The sequence below is a fragment of the Malaclemys terrapin genome, chromosome 15 (genome assembly GCF_027887155.1).
Source record: "Malaclemys terrapin pileata isolate rMalTer1 chromosome 15, rMalTer1.hap1, whole genome shotgun sequence".
NCBI lineage: Eukaryota > Metazoa > Chordata > Testudines > Emydidae > Malaclemys > Malaclemys terrapin.
Genome location: NC_071519.1, coordinates 11,298,143 through 11,318,291, shown reverse-complemented (window position 1 = coordinate 11,318,291; position 20,149 = coordinate 11,298,143). Strand labels below are relative to the sequence as shown.

At 48.1% G+C, this 20,149-nt stretch overlaps 1 protein-coding gene across 3 annotated transcripts; it reads right to left on the bottom strand.

Annotated features, from left to right (window-relative positions):
* Positions 1–1,546: 1,546 nt before the first annotated feature.
* Positions 1,547–20,116, bottom strand: LOC128823103 (zinc finger protein 213-like). Of its 3 annotated transcripts, none has more exons than XM_054005205.1 (4): positions 19,919–20,116; positions 16,212–16,300; positions 15,393–15,519; positions 1,547–2,930 (listed from the first exon to the last, which is right to left on the bottom strand). In XM_054005205.1, the coding sequence occupies exons 1-4, from the start codon at positions 19,986–19,988 to the stop codon at positions 2,917–2,919; spliced, it is 300 nt and encodes a 99-aa protein (XP_053861180.1). In that variant the 5' UTR covers positions 19,989–20,116; the 3' UTR covers positions 1,547–2,916. The 3 variants fall into 3 exon arrangements, with proteins under 3 accessions (XP_053861180.1, XP_053861179.1, XP_053861178.1); XM_054005204.1 differs by lacking the exon at positions 1,547–2,930 and adding an exon at positions 5,367–5,663; XM_054005203.1 differs by lacking the exon at positions 1,547–2,930 and having other exon boundaries at positions 14,859–15,519.
* Between the last annotated feature and the right edge of the window lie 33 nt (positions 20,117–20,149).

Sequence of the window (20,149 nt, the reverse complement as noted above, 5' to 3'; positions counted from 1 at the left end):
GAAAGGGGCCATGACCAGGACACGCTGCAATGCAGGGTCAAAGTGAAGGAGCTGCGGAACGCCTACTCCTTGGCACGGGAGGCAAACCGCCGCTCCGGTGCTGCACCCACCAGCTCCTGGTTCTCCAAAGGGCTGGATGCGATACTTGGTGGTGACCCCACCTCCACTGCGACGACCACTGTGGATACTTCGGTGGCTCACGTGCCAGTTGACAGTGGACCGAGCCAGGAGGAGGAAATCTTGGATGAGGATGTGGAGGCGGAGGGAGACCCAGAGGCAGAGGATGAGTTGGAGGTCAGAGGTGCATGCAGCCAGGAGTTCTTCTCTACCCTGGAGGAGGCTAGCCAGTCACAGCTGTTGGAGCTTGGCAAAGTTCAAACAGGAGAGGAGGCCCCTGGTAACTGGCTTTGATTTGGGGAATCACTGAAGTGAGTTCTTGGGGGCAGGAGGGTTGCAGAAAGCAGGCTTGTGTCTGTATGATGTGTGTACTACCACATGCCCAGTCTGAGTGGTGGAACAGGGTGTTGATTGACTCCCTCACTTCATGGGAATCGGCGCCAGAGATGTCCATGAAACTCTCATGGAGATACAGGGCAATCCAGTTCTTTGGCAGAGCTGCTTTTTTTCTTGCCCCATTAAGGGTAACTTTCCTGCACTAATCTGCTGTCATGGGAGGGGCAGGAGGGGCCATTCCTGCACTCGGGAGCCACGTAAGAGCCACGGTGAAAGCTGCAGTCTTGGAGAAGACCCTCCCTTGATTCCCTGCTCACCCTCAGCAGTGAGATATCTTCCATAATGAACACAGCCTGTGGAAAATGTGGGTGTCATGGAGTATTGGGGGACTCAGGGCCCTGCACCCCCAGCTTCCTGCGATTCACTATGACTCTCAGCCAGCCAGTAAAGCAGAAGGTTTATTTGGATGACAGGAATACAGTCCAAGACAGGTCTTGCAGGCACAGACAACAGGGCCCCCCTCAGTTAGGTCCATCTGGGGGTCCCAGGCATCCCAGCCCCCCTTGGGAGGTCAGAGCCATCTCTGCCTCCCAGCTATCTCACCACCCAGCTTCCAAAACTCTGCCTTCAGCGACCCCTCCCACAGCCTTTGTTCAGTTTCCCGGGCTAAGGTGTGACCTGGCCTCCAACCCCTTCCTGGGTTCTCATTTTATTCTCCTCCGGGCCGTCGACCATCCCTCAATGCAGACTATCCCAGCCACACTCCCCTGTCAGCATTCACAGACCACAGTAAGAACAGTCCCAGTTCGTCACAGTGGGTATAGGAATGATTATAACCCCCCGCCCCCACGGTGCTGTCTCTCCCCAAGAGCCACGTGCCCAGTGTACAGTACGGTCCAGGAACAGTGATTTCCCCTGCCCCTGCTGTTACCATTTTGGGGGTCTTGTGGCTCGTGTATGCTTGCCTGGGTTTAGCCAGTTAGTGATAGGTATGTGAACAGTGGCTGTGTTTTAAATCACTGTATCAATGGTCTATGTGTTGCAAACAATACTGTAAAATGTTGCATTTTGGCTTCAGAGAGATGATCTTGGGAGCCCCGCCTCCCTCTTGGTTATCGCCGGCTGAACGGCTGCACAGAATTAGAAAGCAACCATGAAGAACTAAAGAGAACTTTCTGCATGCGGTCATGATGCACTCCATGGCCAAAAAGCAAGAATTGCAGGAGCGGCCGGACAGCGAGAAGAGGGACCGAAACGAGAACACAGCCGTCCATAACATTTAAGAGCTGCTCTGTGGCTTCATTCTGTCACACCAAGTGGACACGCTCCAGGTGCTACTAGCACTGCAAACGGAGCAACTCCGCGACCACCCTCCCCTGCATCTGCTGTCGCAAAACTCTTTCCAATACGTCCCCTTGACACCACCAATACACTCTTATCCACCTCCTGGCTCCAGTCTGTACTCGCTGCATTCCACTCTTGCCCCATCACAGTCCAGCCCTGCGAAGGCCCAACACCCAGTGCATTCAACACCCGTCCCACTGTAGTTTATTCCTGCTGAAGTATAGTACCCGCTGCACTGTACTCCAATGGATAACGTTGGATATGATACCTGCACATACACAAATCTTTAACTGTCCCCTGACCCCACCTCCTCATGTGCCCCTCCCTTCCCCCATCCCCCACAGTGCTGATGTGTTTTTTTTTTTTTTTTTTGACTTTCCTCCAGTGGTTGTTTTTTCATAAAAGAATAGTTTTGGTTTGAAAGCAATCTTTATTCCATTAATGGAAAGCAAACAGAGCGTTCCAAGGCAACACACAGTTTTCTTAAACCTTCATAGTGCATCGTCTGCAGCAATCACCTCCTAGCATTACAAGCACTGCACTGAACTCCTGTGAATAGCCACAAATATTAGTGGCTTTTAGCTTCAAATTGCTGCCTCGAGGCATTCCTGATCCTTATGGCCCCATGCGTCACCCCTCTAATAGGCCTGGTCTCTGGCTGTTCAAATTCAGCCTCCGGGTGCTGAGCCTCAGCCATCCAACCCTAAATGAAGCTTTCACCCTTCCCTCCACAGATATTATGGGGCGTACAGCGTGCGGCTATAAGTATAGGAATATTGTCATCAGCCAGGTCCAGCCTTCCACATAGGCAGCGCCAGCGGGTCTTTAAATGGCTAAAAGCAAACTCAACTGTCATTCTGCACTTGCTCAGCCTGTTGTTGAACAAACTCCTTGCTGCTGTCAAAATACCCCATGTATGACTTCATAAGCCACGGCATTAAGGGGTAAGTAGGGTCTCCCAGGATCACAGTGGGCATTTCAACTTCTCCTAAAGTGATCTTCTGGTCAGGGAAGAAAGTCCCTGCTTTCAGCTTCCTGAATAGGCCAGTGTTCTGAAAGATGCGTGCGGCATGCACCTTTCCGGATCAGTCTGTGTTAATGTCTGTGAAACGCCCACGGTCATCCACAAGTGCCTGTAGAACCATAGAAAAATACCCCTTGTCATTAATGTACGCGGTGGCTGGGTAGTCAGGTGCCAGAATTGGAATATGCGTGCCATCTATGGCCCTCTGCAGTTAGGGAAGCCCATTCATGCAAAGCGATCCACAATGTCACACGTTTCCCAGAGTCTCAGTCTTTCAGAGCAGGATGCGATTAGTGGCCCTGCACACTTATCAACAGGGGTCCAACAGTCGACTTTCCCACTCCGAACTGGTTAGCGACAGATTGGTAGTAGTCTGGAGTAGCCAGCTTCTACAGTGCAATTGCCACACGCTTCTCCAATGTCAGGGCAGCTCTCATTCTCGTATCCTTGACTACAGGGCTGGGGCGAGCTCATCACATAGTCCTATAAATGTGGCTTTCCTCATCCGAAAGCTCTCCAGCCACTGCTCGTCATCCCAGACGTGCATCATAATGTGATCCCACCGCTCGGTGCTTGTTTCCTGAGCGCAAAAGCGGTGTTCCACTGTGGTCAGCACCTCCGTGAATGCCACAAGCAATCTCGTGTCCTAGCTACTGCGTGTGGCGAGATCAATATCGAACTCCTCTTGCCTTTGTAGTTTAAGGAATAACTCCACTGCCACTCATAACGTGTTAGTAAGTGCGGGATCCATTCTTACAGACCGAATAGGCAGAGCGTGTAGTACACAAATCATTGAAAGATGGCACCAAATGGGGACAGAAGCACAGGAATTGCTGAGATGAGAAGCAACGCATGACAGGGCATTCACGGCCGTGCTGACCACAGTGGATATAATCTGGGACCATACAGATCATTGTTGCAACCAAGGTCCTGTAGTGGCACGCAAATCTTGCATAAAGGGGGTCAAATGGGGTGTCTAAGACAAGGTTATGGTTTACTGGTTATGATTATGCTGTCTATATGTGTGTATCAATTTTGTAGTTGAAGTTATGAATATTGGCTCTATACTGTCTGTATTTCAAACGTATGCTATGCTGCTGGGTGACATCCCAGACAAACTGGTGTTAGCTCTGCCTAGCCTCCTTTATGGCCCATTAAGGACCATCAGCTATACAATGGACCCATTGAGAGAAGACAAATATGCCTTGAGACTCAGCAAAGTATGCAGGAACTTGCCCATGTGACTCCAGCCTCCATTTTGCTGTAATTTTCCACAGTAAGAACAAAGAGGTGTGCTTACACCTGGAAAAGACTATATAAGGCTGATGCCTCATCTCCATCTTGTCTTCAATCCTGCTTCATACCTCTGGAGGAACTTTGCTACAAGCTGAAGCTTTGAACAAAGTACTGAGGATCCATCCCAGCGGGGGGATGTATTCTAGAGACTTGATTTGAATCTGCAGTTTATTCTATCGCTGCTGCAAGCCTGAACCAAGAACTTTGCCATTACTGTATGTAATTGATTCCATTTAACTGATTCTAACTCTCATCTCTATCTTTTTCCTTTTATGAATAAACCTTTAGATTTTAGATTCTAAAGGATTGGCAACAGCGTGATTTGTGGGTAAGATCTGATTTGTATATTGACCTGGGTCTGGGGCTCGGTCCTTTGGGATCAGGAGAAGCTTTTCTTTTTACTGGGGTGTTGGTTTTCATAACCATCTGTCCCCATAACGAGTGGCACTGGTGGTAATACTGGGAAACTGGAGTGTCTAAAGAGATTGCTTGTGAGACTTGCTGTTAGCCAGTGGGGTGAGACCAAAGTCCTCTTAGTCTGGCTGGTTTGGTTTGCCTTAGAGGTGGAAAAAACCCAGCCTTGGGCTGTAACTGCCCTGTTTGAGCAATTTGTCCTGAGTTGGCATTCTCAGTTGGGTTCCGCCAGAACCTCATTGTCACACTAGCAGAATTCATTGCAATTTTATCATATTGGTATTCATAATAAAATAATAATAATATAAAGTGTCTCTCAATTCCATACAGAGTCACTTAATAAACCAGTGAATTCCCAGGACAGGCTCCCCTGGTCTTTGAAGATGCCAAACACCTTGCTTGTGAGGGATTGAAATACCCACATATATGTTGGGAAAACACATAGACACTGTGCAAGTCTGTACCCCTATGTTCACTCTTCTACAAAATAATGATCAATTTTGTACATAGTATGTGTCAGGGCTGAATCCCCACTCTATCACTCTAAGTGCAGAAAGTGGGGGCCCGCAAGGATTCTAAAATTAATTTGTGCCACTCTAGGCTTGTAGTAAACCTCCAAGGTTTCAGCTTTTCTCTGACCTTGGCTTGGTAAATGTTGCCACGACCCAAATGCAAAAAACCCCCTCTGGGGCACCCTCAAGCCCTTTCATCTCCCTTCCAGAAAAGAGGGGAGAAAGAAAACAAAGGAAATTAGCTGTGGCTACCAGATAATCAAACAACATGCAAAAACCTCTTAGGACACCAAAAATCCAATCCCATTCTTAAAAGAGGTAAATTTTATTAAAATTAAAAAGGAAAGGAATACATCTGGAACTTAGGCTTTTGTTAGTTCTTAAAAGAAAATTAATTTTTGTAAGCACCCCAAATAGCTTTCTTGGGGGTTCAGCTTAAAGCTTACAAGCAAACAAAAGCATCTAGGATAGCACAGAGGAGATCCAAAAGCCAAAATAAAAAATAAACCTGATTGTGTCTGTCTAAACATTCCCTATTCAAATAATTTATTCCAGGTAGGGAAGATGAATTTTCATACCTGGTTCAAGCCATGCACAGCATTGCTACTCCATGTCTCCTTCTAAGGAGAAGGACAGACAAAGGGAAAGTTACTTTCCCATTTAAAAAAGTTCTAGCCTTTCCATTGGCTCTTTTGGTCAGGTGCCCACTCCTTTTCTTTTACCTGTGGCTTGTTAATCCTTTACAGGTAAAGCAAGCAGAGAACTCACACCAACAGGGATTTTACAGCAAACTGGCTGGTTAGGTGTTACAAAAGGGAGATCTCTCCCCTCCCCTTCAGTATGTTTGGATTAAAGTGTATTGGAAACTCCATTTGGGATAACAAGGCTGGAGCATATCATTTTCCACTGATGAAATAACAGACTTCATATGAGCTTGCATTGTTCAGTATTCAGAGTAACAGCCGTGTTAGTCTGTATCCGCAAAAAGAAGAACAGGAGTACTTGTGGCACCTTAGAGACTAACAAATTTATTAGAGCATAAGCTTTCGTGGACTACAGCCCACTTCTTCGGATGCATATAGAATGGAACATATATTGAGAAGATATATATACACACATACAGAGAGCATAAACAGGTGGGAGTTGTCTTACCAACTCTTGAGAGGCCAATTAAGAGAAAAAAAACTTTTGAAGTGATAATCAAGCTAGCCCAGTACAGACAGTTTGATAATAAGTGTGAGAATACTTACAAGGGGAGATAGAGTCAATGTTTGTAATGGCTCAGCCATTCCCAGTCCTTATTCAAACAGGAGTTGATTGTGTCTAGTTTGCATATCAATTCTAGCTCAGCAGTCTCTCTTTGGAGTCTGTTTTTGAAGTTTTTCTGTTGTAATATAGCCACCCGCAGGTCTGTCACTGAATGACCAGACAGGTTAAAGTGTTCTCCCACTGGTTTTTGAGTATTTTGATTCCTGATGTCAGATTTGTGTCCATTAATTCTTTTGCGTAGAGACTGTCCAGTTTGGCCAATGTACATGGCAGAGGGGCATTGCTGGCACATGATGGCATATATCACATTGGTAGATGTGCAGGTGAACGAGCCCCTGATGGTATGGCTGATGTGATTAGGTCCTATGATGATGTCACTTGAATAGATATGTGGACAGAGTTGGCATCGGGGTTTGTTACAAGGATAGGTTCCTGGGTTAGTGGTTTTGTTCAGTGATGTGTGGTTGCTGGTGAGTATTTGCTTTAGGTTGGGGGGTTGTCTGTAAGCGAGGACAGGTCTGTCTCCCAAGATCTGTGAGAGTAAAGGATCATCTTTCAGGATAGGTTGTAGATCTCTGATGATGCGCTGGAGAGGTTTTAGTTGGGGGCTGAAGGTGACAGCTAGTGGTGTTCTGTTATTTTCTTTGTTGGGCCTGTCTTGTAGGAGGTGACTTCTGGGTACTCGTCTGGCTCTGTCAATCTGTTTTTTCACTTCAGCAGGTGGGTATTGTAGTTTTAAGAATGCTTGATAGAGATCTTGTAGGTGCTTGTCTCTATCCGAGGGATTGGAGCAAATGCAGTTATATCTTAGAGCTTGGCTGTAGACAATGGATCGTGTGGTGTGTCCTGGATGGAAGCTGGAGGCATGTAGGTAAGTGTAGCGGTCAGTAGGTTTCCGGTATAGGGTGGTATTGATGTGACCATCGCTTATTAGCACAGTAGTGTCCAGGAAATGGACCGCTTGTGTGGATTGATCTAGGCTGAGGTTGATGGTGGGATGGGAATTATTGAAATCATGGTGAAATTCCTCAAGGGCTTCTTTTCCATGGGTCCAGATGAAGATGATGTCATCAATGTAGCGCAAGTAGAGTAGGGGCGTTAGGGGACGAGAGCTAAGGAAGCGTTGTTCTAAGTCAGCCATAAAAATGTTGGCATATTGTGGGGCCATGCGGGTACCCATAGCAGTGCCGCTGACTTGAAGGTATATATTGTCCCCAAATGTGAAATAGTTGTGGGTGAGGACAAAAATCACAAAGTTCAGCCACCAGGTTAGCTGTGACATTATCAGGGATACTGTTCCTGATAGCTTGTAGTCCATCTTTGTGTGGAATATTGGTGTAGAGGGCTTCTACGTCCATAGTGGCCAGGATGGTGTTTTCTGGAAGATCACCGATGGATTGTAGTTTCCTCAGGAAGTCAGTGGTGTCTTGAAGATAGCTGGGAGTGCTGGTAGCGTAGGGTCTGAGGACAGAGTCTACATAACTAGACAAGCCTGATGTTAGGGTGCCAATGCCTGAGATGATGGGGCATCCAGGATATCCAGGTTTATGGATCTTGGGTAGCAAATAGAATACCCCTGGTCGGGGTTCTAGGCATGTGTCTGTACGGATTTGTTCCTGTGCTTTGTCAGGGAGTTTTTTTATCAGATGGTGTAGTTTCTTTAGGTAATCCTCAGTGGAATCAGAGGATAATGGCCTGTAGAATGTGGTGTTAGAGAGCTGTCTAGCAGCCTCCTGGTCATATTCCAATTTATTCATGATGACGACAGCACCTCCTTTGTCAGCCTTTTTGATTATGATGTCAGGGTTGTTTCTGAGGCTGTAGATGGCGTTGTGTTCAGCATGGCTGAGGTTATGTGGCAAGTGATGTTGCTTTTCCACAATTTCAGCTTTTGCACGTCGACGGAAGCAATCTATGTAGAAATCCAGTCTGTAAGTCTTGTAAGTATTCTCACACTTATTATCAAACTGTCTGTACTGGGCTAGCTTGATTATCACTTCAAAAGTTTTTTTTTCTCTTAATTAATTGGCCTCTCAGAGTTGGTAAGACAACTCCCACCTGTTCATGCTCTCTGTATGTGTGTATATATATCTCCTCAATATATGTTCCATTCTATATGCATCCGAAGAAGTGGGCTGTAGTCCACGAAAGCTTATGCTCTAATAAATTTGTTAGTCTCTAAGGTGCCACAAGTACTCCTGTTCTTCTTTTTGCATTGTTCAGTAGTGTTCTGGACAGGGCAAGATGCACATTTCTGGTGGAAAGTCTGGGACCAGAGAATTTTCTGCAGTTCTCCTGTGGTGTACTGCAATTCCTGAGTCGCTGACTAGCAGCACTCAAAACTGTGTAGCTGAGAGCGAGTTACATGCTGCAGACTGTGTTAACTGCCCAGGAGTGGCTGCTCTCGCAGTAAAGCAGTGTAAAAGGCACCCCAGCCTGGGGAACTGAGGGGACACAGCTGTTCAACAGTCCAGATTGCACTGTGGTGAGTGTCTGTGACATTAAATTTCAAAGAGGCTCTAAAACACCAAGAAACAAAATCCACGTCCCATAAATCGAATTTAACACCATTACTCTGGGCTTGAATAGGGACTGGCTGGCTCATTACAGAAGCAGCTTTTCCACTCCTGGAATTGACACCTCCTCATCTATTATTGGGAGTGGACTACATCCACCCTGATTGAATTGACCCTGTCAACACTGGTTCTCCACTTGTGAAGTAACTCCCTGCACTCCATATGTCAGTATATAATGCCTGCATCTGTAACTTTCACACTCTGCATCTGAAGAAGTGAGGTTTTTACCCACGAAAGCTTATGCCCAAATAAATCTGTTAGTCTTTAAGGTGTGTGAAAGTGAAATGAATTATACTAAAGAAATAGAATGAATTAAAGAATGCTGTATGTAACTTTAAGTAGAAATGAGAAATGCTGCAAGCCAGGTGTGCAGGAAAGCAGACATTAACTGCTTAACTTGCCACTTAAGGGCAATTGGTGAAGCATTAGTCTTAGATCGATAAGAGTTAACAAGGAAGCAGGATATGCATATTGTGCTCCATGCATATTTTACAATTTTGCTCTCTGTCCTTTTGTTTAGTTTGCACCCTTTTATCTGTATAAATAAGACTGTTTGAATCTTGCATGGAGGCTCACATTATCTGATTGAATTAGCAGAGCGCTGTGCTAATAAACAGAGTGGTCTTGACAAAATTGTGAGTCCTGATTCTAACTTTGACAGGTGCCACCAGACTCCTTGTTGTTTTTCCAGAAATCGAAGTCTCCAGAGAGAGGGCAAGTCTCCCTGGCATTGCTTCTTGCTGACAGACAGGTCCAGTGACAGAGAGTGAGTCCTGGGGAAGCTGGAAACAGTAAGCATGGGCTGGTGGGGTTCAGTGGAGAAAGGGAACAGGAAGGGCAGGGATATCACTGAATGCAGGATCTCAGCAGTACTAAATGTCAGGATAGCACATACTGCAGCCCATTGGAAAACAGAATCCCAAATATACATATAAAATGAAGGGGTCTAAATTAGTTGTTTGCATTGATTTATATAAGGGCAATAAGATATTCTCTGTATTATTGTCTATCCCTTTTTAAATAATTCCTAACATCCTGACCTCTGCTGCACATTGCGTGGATGTCTTCAGAGAACTATCCACAATGACTCCAAGATCTTTTTCCCCCCGATTAGTTGTAGCTAAATTTCCCCCCATCATATTGTACGTATAGTTGGGGTTATTTTTTCCAATGTGCATTACTTTATATTTATCCACATTAAATTTCATTTGCCATTTTGTTGCCCATTCACTTAGTTTTGTGAGATCTTTTTGAAGTTCTTCACAGTCTGGTTTGGTCTTAACTATCTTGAGCAGTTTAGTATTATCTGCAAACTTTGCCATCTCACTGTTTACCCCTTTCTCCGGATCATTTATGAATAAGTTGAATAGGATTGGTCCTAGGACTGACCCTTGGGGAACACCACTAGTTACTCCTCTCCATTCTGAAAATTTACCATTTATTACTACCCTTTGTTCCCTGTCTTTTAACTAGTTCTCAATCCATGAAAAGATCTTCCCTTTTATCCCATGACAGCTTAATTTATGTAAGAGACTTTGGTGAGGGACCTTGTCAAAGGCTTTCTGGAAATCTAAGTACACCACTGGATCCCCCTGTCCACATGTTTGTTGACACCTTCAAAGAACTCTAATAGATTAGTAAGACATGATTTCCCTTTACAGAAACCATGTTGACTTTTGCCCAACAATTTTTGTTCTACTATGTGCCTGACAATTTTATTCTTTACTATTGTTTCAACTAATTTGCCCCAAGAGTACAGACGTTGGACTTCCTGGTCTGTAATTGCCAGCATCGCCTCTAGAGCCCTTTTTAAATATTGGTGTTACATTAGCATCTTCCAGTCATTGGGTACAGAAGATGATTTAAAGGACAGGATACAAACCATAGCTAATAGTTCCCCAATTTCACATTTGACTTCTTTCAGAACTCTTGGGTAAATACCATCTGGTTCCATTGACTTGTTACAGTTAAGTTTATCAATTAGTTCCAAAACTTCCTCTAGTGACACTTCAATTTGTGCCAGTTCCTCAGACTTGTCACCCAGAAAAGGTTTGGGAATCTCCCTAACATCCTCAGCCGTGAAGACTGAAGCAAAGAATGCATTTAGTTTCTCTGCAATGACTTCATCGTCTTTAAGCGTTCCTTTTGTATCTCGATCGTTCAGGGGCCCCACTGGTTGTTTAGCAGGCTTCCTGCTTCTGATGTACTTAAACATTTTGTGGTTACCTTCTGAATTTTTGGCTAGCTGTTCCTCAAACTCCTTTTTGGCTTTTCTTATTACATTTTTACACTTAATTTGGCAGTGCTTATGCTCCCTTCTATATACCTCACTAGGATTTGACTTCCACTTTTTAAAAGATGCCTTTTAATCTCTCACTGCTTCTTTTACATGGTTAAGCCAAGCCAGAGTGGCTCTTTTTTAGTTCTTCTGCTGTGTTTTTTTAATTTGGGGTATACATTGAAGTTGGGCCTCTAATATTGTGTTTTTGAAAAGTGTCCATGCAGCTTGCAGGGATTTCACTCTAGTCATTGTACCTTTGAATTTCTGTTTAACTAACCCCTCATTTTTGCATAGTTCCCCTTTCTGAAATTAAATGTCAGTGTTGAGCTGTTGAGGTGTTCTTCCCACCACAGGGATTTTAAATGTTGTTATATTATGGTCACTAATTCCAAGCCGTCCTGTTATAGTTACCTCTTGGACCAGCTCCTGCGCTCCACTTAGGACTAAATCAAGAGTTGCTTCTCCCCTTGCGGGTTCTTGTACCAGCTGCTCCAAGAAGCAGTCATTTAAAGTATCAACAAATTTTGTCTCTGCATTTTGTCCTGAGGTGACATGTCAATATGGGGATAATTGAAATCCCCCACTATTATGGAGTTCTTTATTTTGATAGCCTCTCTAAACTCCCTTAGCATTTCATCGTCACGATCACTGTCTTTGACAGGTGGTCGATAATAGATCCCTATTGTTGTATTCTCATTAGAGCATGGAATTACTATCCATAGAGTCTCTATGGAACATTCAGTTTCATTTAAGATTTTTACATCATTTCAGTCTACATTTTCTTTAATATACAGTGCCATTCCCCCTCCGCCACCCCAAAAAGTACGACCTGCTCTGTCCTTCCAATATATTTTGTACCCTGGAATGATTGTGTCCTATTGACTATCCTCACTCCACCAGGTTTCTGTGATGCCTATTATGTCAATATCCTCTTTTAACACGAGGCACTCTAATTCACACATCTTATTATTTAGACTTCTAGCATTTGTGTACAAGCACTTTAAAAACTTATCACTGTTTATTTGTCTGCCTTTTTCTGATGTGTCAGATTCTTTTGTGTGTGAATGCTTCTCCTCTGATCTGGCCCCTACTTTATCCTCTTCCAGCCACTCTTCCTGACTAAAACTATAAAATCTCTATCACTAGACTCTCCTCTAAGAGAAGTCTCTGTCCAATCCACCTGCTCCTCTGCAGCCATCGGCTTTCTCCCATCTCTTAGTTTAAAAACTGCTCTGCAACCTTTTTAATGTTAAGTGCCAGCAGTCTGGTTCCACTTTGGTTTAGGAGCAGCCCATCACTCCCGTATAGGCTCCCCCCCATCCCAAAAGTTTCCCCAGTTCCTAATAAATCTAAACCCCTCCTCTCTACACCATCATCTCATCCACTCATTGAGACTCTGAAGCTCTCCCTGCATACCTGACCCTGCACGTGGAACTGGAAGCATTTCTGAGAATGCCACCATAGAGGTCCTGGATTTCAGTCTCTTTCCTAGCAGCCTAAATTTGGCCTCCAGGACATCTTGCCTACCCTTCCTTATGTCATTGGTACTTACATGTACCACGACCACCGGCTCCTCCCCAGCACTATACATAAGTCTGTCTAGATGCCTCGAGAGATCCGCAATCTTTGCACCAGGCAGGCAAGTCACCATACGGTTCTCCCGGTCTTCACAAACCCAGCTATCCTTGTTTCTAATGATTAAATCTCCCATTACTAACAGCTGCCTTTTCTTAATGACTGGAGTTCCCTCCCCCCGGCGAGGTAACATCAGAGCAAGCGGTTACCCCAACACCATCTGGAAAGAGGGTCCCAACTACGGGAAGGTTTCCCCCTGCTCCCGTTGACTGCTCTGCTTCCCTGGGCCTTTCATCCTCCTCAAGAGCGCAAGGGCTGTCTGACCGGAGGTGGGAGAAATCTACAGTGTCCCGGAAAGCCTCATCAGCGTACTTCTCTGCCTCCCTTAGCGTCTCCAGTTCCACCACCCTGGCCTCCAAAGGCTCCACACTGTCTCTGAGGGCCAGGAGCTCCTTGCACCGAACGCACACATACGCCACCCACCCACAGGGCAGGTAATCATACATGCTACATTGAGTGCAATAAACAGGATAGCCCCCACTCTACTGCTGGGCTTCTGCCTGCATTCTCTCTTACAGCTACCTAGGTTAACAATAGGGGTTTTGTTTAAATCAAGATGTTTGTATTATAGCTTAAATGTATTAAAGAATGGCAAGAGTACCTTGCCCCCTTCCCACTCCCCTTCCAAACTCCCTCACGAAACTCCCTGTTAGCAGCCCTGGTCGCAAAGCTCCCTGGTCGCTTGCTCACTGCTTTACTAAGGACTCCCCTATGACATAACCCCCCTCACCCCCAGCCCCTGTTGTAATCCACTCAGGGTAGGGTGCTGGGAGCACCCCCACGACCCCAGCCCACACCCCCAGTCCTCAGACTGGAATCCTGCACCCCCACACACACACACCCAGCCAGCCCCCTGCTCTCCCCACACATACCCAGCCCTCGCACCCCATGCCCTGATTCCTGGACCTGACCCCACCCCCATCCTCACCCCAACCCTGAACACCAAATGGGAACTACTGCACCCCCTCCCACATTGCCATCTGCACCTCTTGCACTAAATGGGAGCTGCCCCAGGTAAGTACTCCACACCCCAACCTCCTGCCCCAACCCTGAGCCCCCTCCTGCATCCTAAAACGTGGCCAGACCCTGCACCCCAATCTCCAACCTGCTCCTGCACCCTAACTCCCTCCCAGACCCTGCACCCCCAGCCCTGACCCTGCACCTTGAACACCCTGGCCTCCTGCACCCCCTCACACCCCCCCAGCCATGACTCCTTAACTCCTCTCACACACACCCCAGTCCCCTGCCCTCCCTGATTCCAGCAACCCCCCCATACCTCCTGCCGCCACACACCCCACCCGTCTGACTCCTGCACCCCTCACACATCCCCAGCCCATTCTGACTCCTGCACCCCCTCGCCCCCCAGCCCTTATTCCTTCACCCCCTCAAACACACCCCAGTTCCCTGCCCTCCCTGATTCCTGCAACCACCCATAACCCCTCCCCCCCACACAGCCCCAGCCCCTGCACCCCCTCACACCTCCAGCCCCCTGACTCCTGCACCCCACTCATATACCCCCAGTCCCCTCTGACTTCTGTACCCCCTCACACACACCCAGTCCTGACTCCTGTACCCCCCTACACACAGCCTCCTGCCCTCCCACAACTCCACCTACATTCCTCGCATGAAACGGGAGCTGCCCCAGGTAAGCGCTACACACCCCAACCCCCTGCCCTGCCCCGCCCTGAGCCCCCTCCCACACCCTAACTCCTGGACAGACCCTGGACACCAATCTCCAGCCTGCTCCTGCACCCGAATTCCCTCCTAGACCCTGCACCCCCAGCCCCCTCACACCCCCTAAATCCTGGCCAGTCCACGCACCCCAATGTTTTTTACATTTTTTTTTTATAAAGGGCTCTTATCCAAAGTGCTTTACAATAGTTAGCTAATGGTACAAACAATATCTGGAAAGATCCTTAAGTGGTGCACCGAGACCCTCAGCGATTTTCAACTGATCTGTGGAAAAATCAGTTGGACTACAAGAACAATCAAGGTACCTCACTTTATTTTCATCTCCTCCTATAAGTAATAGGAAGTAAGAGGAAGGAAAAAAAAGAATGAAAAATCAGGGTGGGAGAATGTTCTTTTTTTTGCCTGGGTCCCAAGGAGGAGCCCCAAAAATGCAGCTGAGCACAGGGCCCCACTAACGCTAAAACCGCCACTGAGCTTCCTTCTCTGGATGCCCCAAGCCAGCATTCAAGGACACACGGAGCGTCTGTGTGATACTCAAGCCTAGACCAGCAGCTCTGACTCCAGCAGCCTGCTCGTTACACCCCAAGCACATTCAGGTTTGGGTGGAGAAGGCTCAGGGTTTGAGAGGTCAGGGGTAGGAAGCTTCTGTTGATTATGCTGCACCTAACGCTCAGTTTTACTTGAGCAAACAGGAAATATTTGACAGTGCGCGATACTGCTCCTGTGCTCTGTTCCCAAAGTGTTCTGCAGCAGGGGAGGGTCTCTGGTAGTGTGTGTGTCACTGGCATATTGGGGTGATGTTGAAACTGGGCAGAGTAGAAGTGGCATTGTGGGGCTGGCTTGAACCTTATCTCTTCTTTTCCCCTTCCAAGAACCGAGGGGATGGAAATCCTTACCCAGCAAGGTCACTTTCTCATAGTTCTCCTGCATGACATCCCAATAGAGGGCTCTCTGAGTGGGGTCCAGCAGAGCCCATTCTTCCCTGGTGAAATACACAGCCACCTCCTCAAAGGCCACCGGCCCCTGAAAGAGCAAGAGACCAACACTCAGTACCCTGCTGCCCCACTCACAGTCTGAGTGTTTGTGAGGGAGAGGAACCCATCAAAGGGAAGCCCTGGGTGGATTGCAGTCAGAGTCCCACTCCCACCCTGCTCAGAGCATCCAGGAAACACCAGGGTGAGGGAACCAAGAGAGAGCCCCTCTGCTCTCCCAGCAGATCAATCACACACCTACTAGCCACAGACTGATAAAGGAGATGGAGCCACTAGCAGGGTCCAGGAAGAGCTCCCTGTTAGGGAGCCCAACACCCGCCCCATTCTGAAGAGCTGGATATGAAGGGAGGGGAATCTCCCCTAAGCCAGACTGGTGGGTGCCCCCTTCATATCTCACATCAGCCACTGGTTAGTCAGATCAGCCTTCAGTACTACAAGTCTGGTCAGTTTTTCTAGCCCCATGTAGCTGGGTTATTTTCTGTTCAACAAATTAGGTCATTTCCACCACCAAAGCTCATGGGTCTGTTCCTAGAATCTAGGCCACTTATTAAACAACTCCCAGCAGGTTTGCCAGATGCACAGGGTGGAGAAATGGAGGAGGACAGCATTTCCTGCCCCACTCCAACTTCCAAACCAAACTGTGAAAACCTTCCCATCTCTGGTGTATTTGCTGCCCCTCTCCCTCCTGCAGGAACCCATCAGCAACCCCCTGATAATACCTACCTGGACTGACCCCTCTGCAGCCATTTCTCTCCCCTGTCCCATGGGCGGCTGGGATGAACTGGAGTGAAACATGGACATCATTCTGCAGCCTGGCAGGGTGAGAAGGCAGTTGTGGAGGTTTCAAAACAGACTGTGAAATTAATTAAAGCATGATTCCCCCAGGCTTTTCCCCTGCAGACAGACACCCTAGAGTCTGCCATGCTGAGAAAAGGCTTGATCTCTTTATACAGTGTAGACCTAGCCCCTCCTGCTAGGCTAAGCCAAAAGAGACATTTTTATCCTCCCTTCTCCCTCCCCCCCCCCATCCCATAACAAAGTCTTTGAACCCAATGCTAGAAAAGAGGAGAACGAAATGATTCACTGTGGGGGATTCCTTCAGACACTGACCCCACAGCAGCCACACCCCAGCAGGAGGGAAATGGAGTCAGGAACTGGATTTTTCTCTGTCTGATTCTCATTTTCTCCACAGGAAAGTGACTCTATCCAGGGTGCAGTAATACATCAGTCTGGGCAGATTAGAGATCTGGAAATCTCTCTCAAAACTCTTCTCTCCCACAGCCCCTTTCAGTCTCTCTTTCTCCTTCTCTCTCTTTTTCCCTGTCCTCTCTCCCTGCCCATCTGGTAGGAAAGTCCATTTCCTGGGTAGTTTGCTCTCCCATCGCTGGATTTGCTCCTGTAATTGCTAGTGGGATGAGAAATGAAGGGGGTCTGTTTGTGTAGAGTCATTTTAAGGCCAGACCCCCAGCATTTTCCCTTCCTTTCTTTCAGTTACTTGGAATGTTTGGCTCCGAATTTAGTATTAACAGGGCTCAGGGCTGCCCTATGGGGCTAGTACCAATTGGAGAAAGTTATCACCTGGGCTGGGCAGAGAAGAAGCTTTAATTAAGGTCACTTCCCAGCACAGAACTCCCACTGGGGAAGCAGCAGCTGCTAACCTTGGTCTCCCAGATCACAATGAAGGCTGCAGCGTGTGACCCAGGAAGCTGAACCCCAATATCCTGAGCAGAGAGGGACAGAGCGTTTGAGCAGCTTCCCTCCTTTAGCTCTCTGGGGAGAGCAGCTAATGAGAGCCCCACCTCACAGGGAGAATTGCTGATCTCATTTGCCCCACTGTCCATCTGGAGTCACTCCTCCTCTTTCCATACAGTCACTCTTGATTAACCTTCGTCTCAATGAAACAAGATTTCAGAAAGAACGAGTCCAGAATGCTGTGGAAGAGACCATTGTGTGACAGTGCTAACCCCCTTCCCACCTCCCTTATCCCCCCAGATCGAGAACAAGGACTGGGGGGCACAAATTTTCCAAACGGAACCAAAAGTTCCTTACGTTTTCAAAAGAGAAGAAAAGGAAAACCTGTGATTTCACACTAACAGTGTTTGATAAGTGGATAGAAAGTTATCACAGTGACAGGGCATGTAACTGGGGAATGCCGGGCAGTGCTTGGAGCCAGGACTCTGGCACAAGTTGATCAGAAAGAAGAATCATGGTTAGTAGCAGTTGCCAGAGCCCACAGGCAGGGGCCCCAGACAGCCCCCAGCCAGGGTCCCACCAGATATTCCCTGGGACACAGCCCCCAGAGTCCCTGGCCAGGGACCCCAGATATCCCTCAAAGCCCCACCGGCCAGGGAATCCCCACCACACCATGACTGCCAGGTTGGGAATCCCAAAGGGTTCCCCCCACCAAGAGCCCCTAGCAGCCAGGGACCCCCGCAAGGGAACCCCCCACTGGGAACTCAGTCCCTCACTGCCTGCCTAGGACCCCCCCTCCCGCCCTCCAGCAGGATCTGCCATGCTATTTGTCTGGGACCCCCTCCTCCGCCCAGTGGGACCCCTCACTCTGCTTCCCTGGCATTCCGTGACCTAGTGCCAGAGCTCCGCCTCCCCACCCCCCGCCAGCTCTGTGCACTGGACCCAGCGGGGGAAGCCCAGACACAGCCCCTGGCACAGCACCAGGCTCCCTCTAACCCCGTCCCGCCTCCCCAAGAGACGCCCACCCCCGCTGTTCTGCAGCCAAGAGGCCCCCAGTGACACCCACCTCCAGGACCCATAGCCTCAGGGCTGGGCACATCAGAACCACCCCCCCCAAACTTCCAGAACCCACCAACTTGATCAGGGTACCCCCTGCCCAGTCACCCAAACACCTCCCCCTACCATAATGCCCCTTCAGCTCCAGCTGCAATCTCCCCACACAGACATCCCTTGCCCCCAGAACAACAGTGTTACCTCACAGTGTCTGAGAAGTGGATAGAAAGTTATCACCACCCCCTGCTGGCCAGTCACACAGGCAGAGGGAGCCCTGGGGGATGCCTCTTGAATAGGGGAATGGAAGGCCTGGAGGGCAAGAAAGGTAAGAAATGTCCATGGCCTGTCACTGGCAAATAATGGCCATGGATCCACCCCAGATGTGGCTACATCTTAGCACTGCGGGAATCAACCCCTCATGGAGATCATTTGTAATCCAGTTTGGGATACTTCTGGACCCACGCTGCACTCAGAGCAACCTCCTCATCCCGTGCCAGCTGGAGAAAAGAAAAGGGTCCAACCAACTCCTCTGTTTCCAGGTGGGGGCCACTGATCCCCAAACAGGGGGAGGCCTCTGGCTTTGATGTGTATTAAATATGTGGCTGGTCTCTTTTATCAGCAAAGATTTTAACAGAGATAAAGGGGGGAAGAAATGATTCTCAAAGGAGAGGGGAAAGATAATCACTGGGCAATTTAATCCCCTGCAACCTTCAGGATGGAGAACGACTCAGGGCAACAGGTTCCCTCCAAGGAAGGAGAAGTTGCTGGGATTGAGAAACATGGGGAACAGCCCCAAACATGAAAGGATTTTTAATTGACATTTGAGAATAACGTAGAAACAAAAGAGAAAGGCTGGAAATCTGAGAGATTTTGGATCAATTTTGCAAATAATAGAGAGGAAAGCGGAAAATCAGAGGGATTTTATATCAGTTGTTGATATGAGGTAAAATCTGAGTGTTTCCCATCAATATTTGTTAAATGAATACAGAAGAAATGGGCACCATTTTATATCCATGTTCAAGAATCTGAGAAAAGGTGTAAATCTGAGATTTTCTTTGTATTTTATAATTAGAAAGACAGGCAAAAATCTCAGGGCATATTCAATTAGAAATAGACAACTAGAGAGAAGTGGGGCAAATGTTTAGGGTATTTTACATCAATATTTGAGCCTTGCAGAGAAAACATGTTACAAACTATGCAATTGAAGGTGAAAAATCAGAATTATGGAGAGACCAGGGGGAAATCAGGAGAGACGAGAAAGGTGATCATTTGAGGGGAAAGGGGGGAATCTCCCCGGATTTTATAGCCACGTGTGAGCTGATGAAAGAGAAAAGGGGAAGAATTAGAGAAAATTTGTATCAAGGCAAGTGGCACAAACAGGGACAGGACCCAGTTAACCACCCCACCCACCCACCCACCAACCACTTCTCCCCCCGGGGATTTCCTGGCTGTACAGAGACAGTTCAATACCCCTCCTCCCCCGCGTCCCACTGACCTTCTCTCCCGCCCCCCACCCCATCGGGCCCCAGTCTCTGAGCGCGCCCCCCTGCGGGGCCGGGGACAGATCCTGCTGCAGCTCCACTGGGGCTGAGGCAGCTCCGAGGCTTCTCCCAGGTTCCCGGGGCGGAGAGTCACTTTCCTGCCCGGCCCCAGCGCCCCCCCCCCGGCCGGGGTCTCTCACTCACCGGGGGGCTCCGGCCCGGGGCTGCCCAGGGGGCGGGTCCCAGCTGGAGAAAGCCCCCCCCGGCCGGGCATGGAGGAGTTAATGCCGGGCTCCCCCCGCACGGACCCCGGGGAGCAGCACCTGCTCAGCTCGGAGCCCCGCGTTACACGGAGGCAGCAGCTTTGTTCTCCCGCCCCCACGTGGACTCGCACGGAGCATGCGCAATTTCAGCTCACCTGGGCTGGAGAGGGCG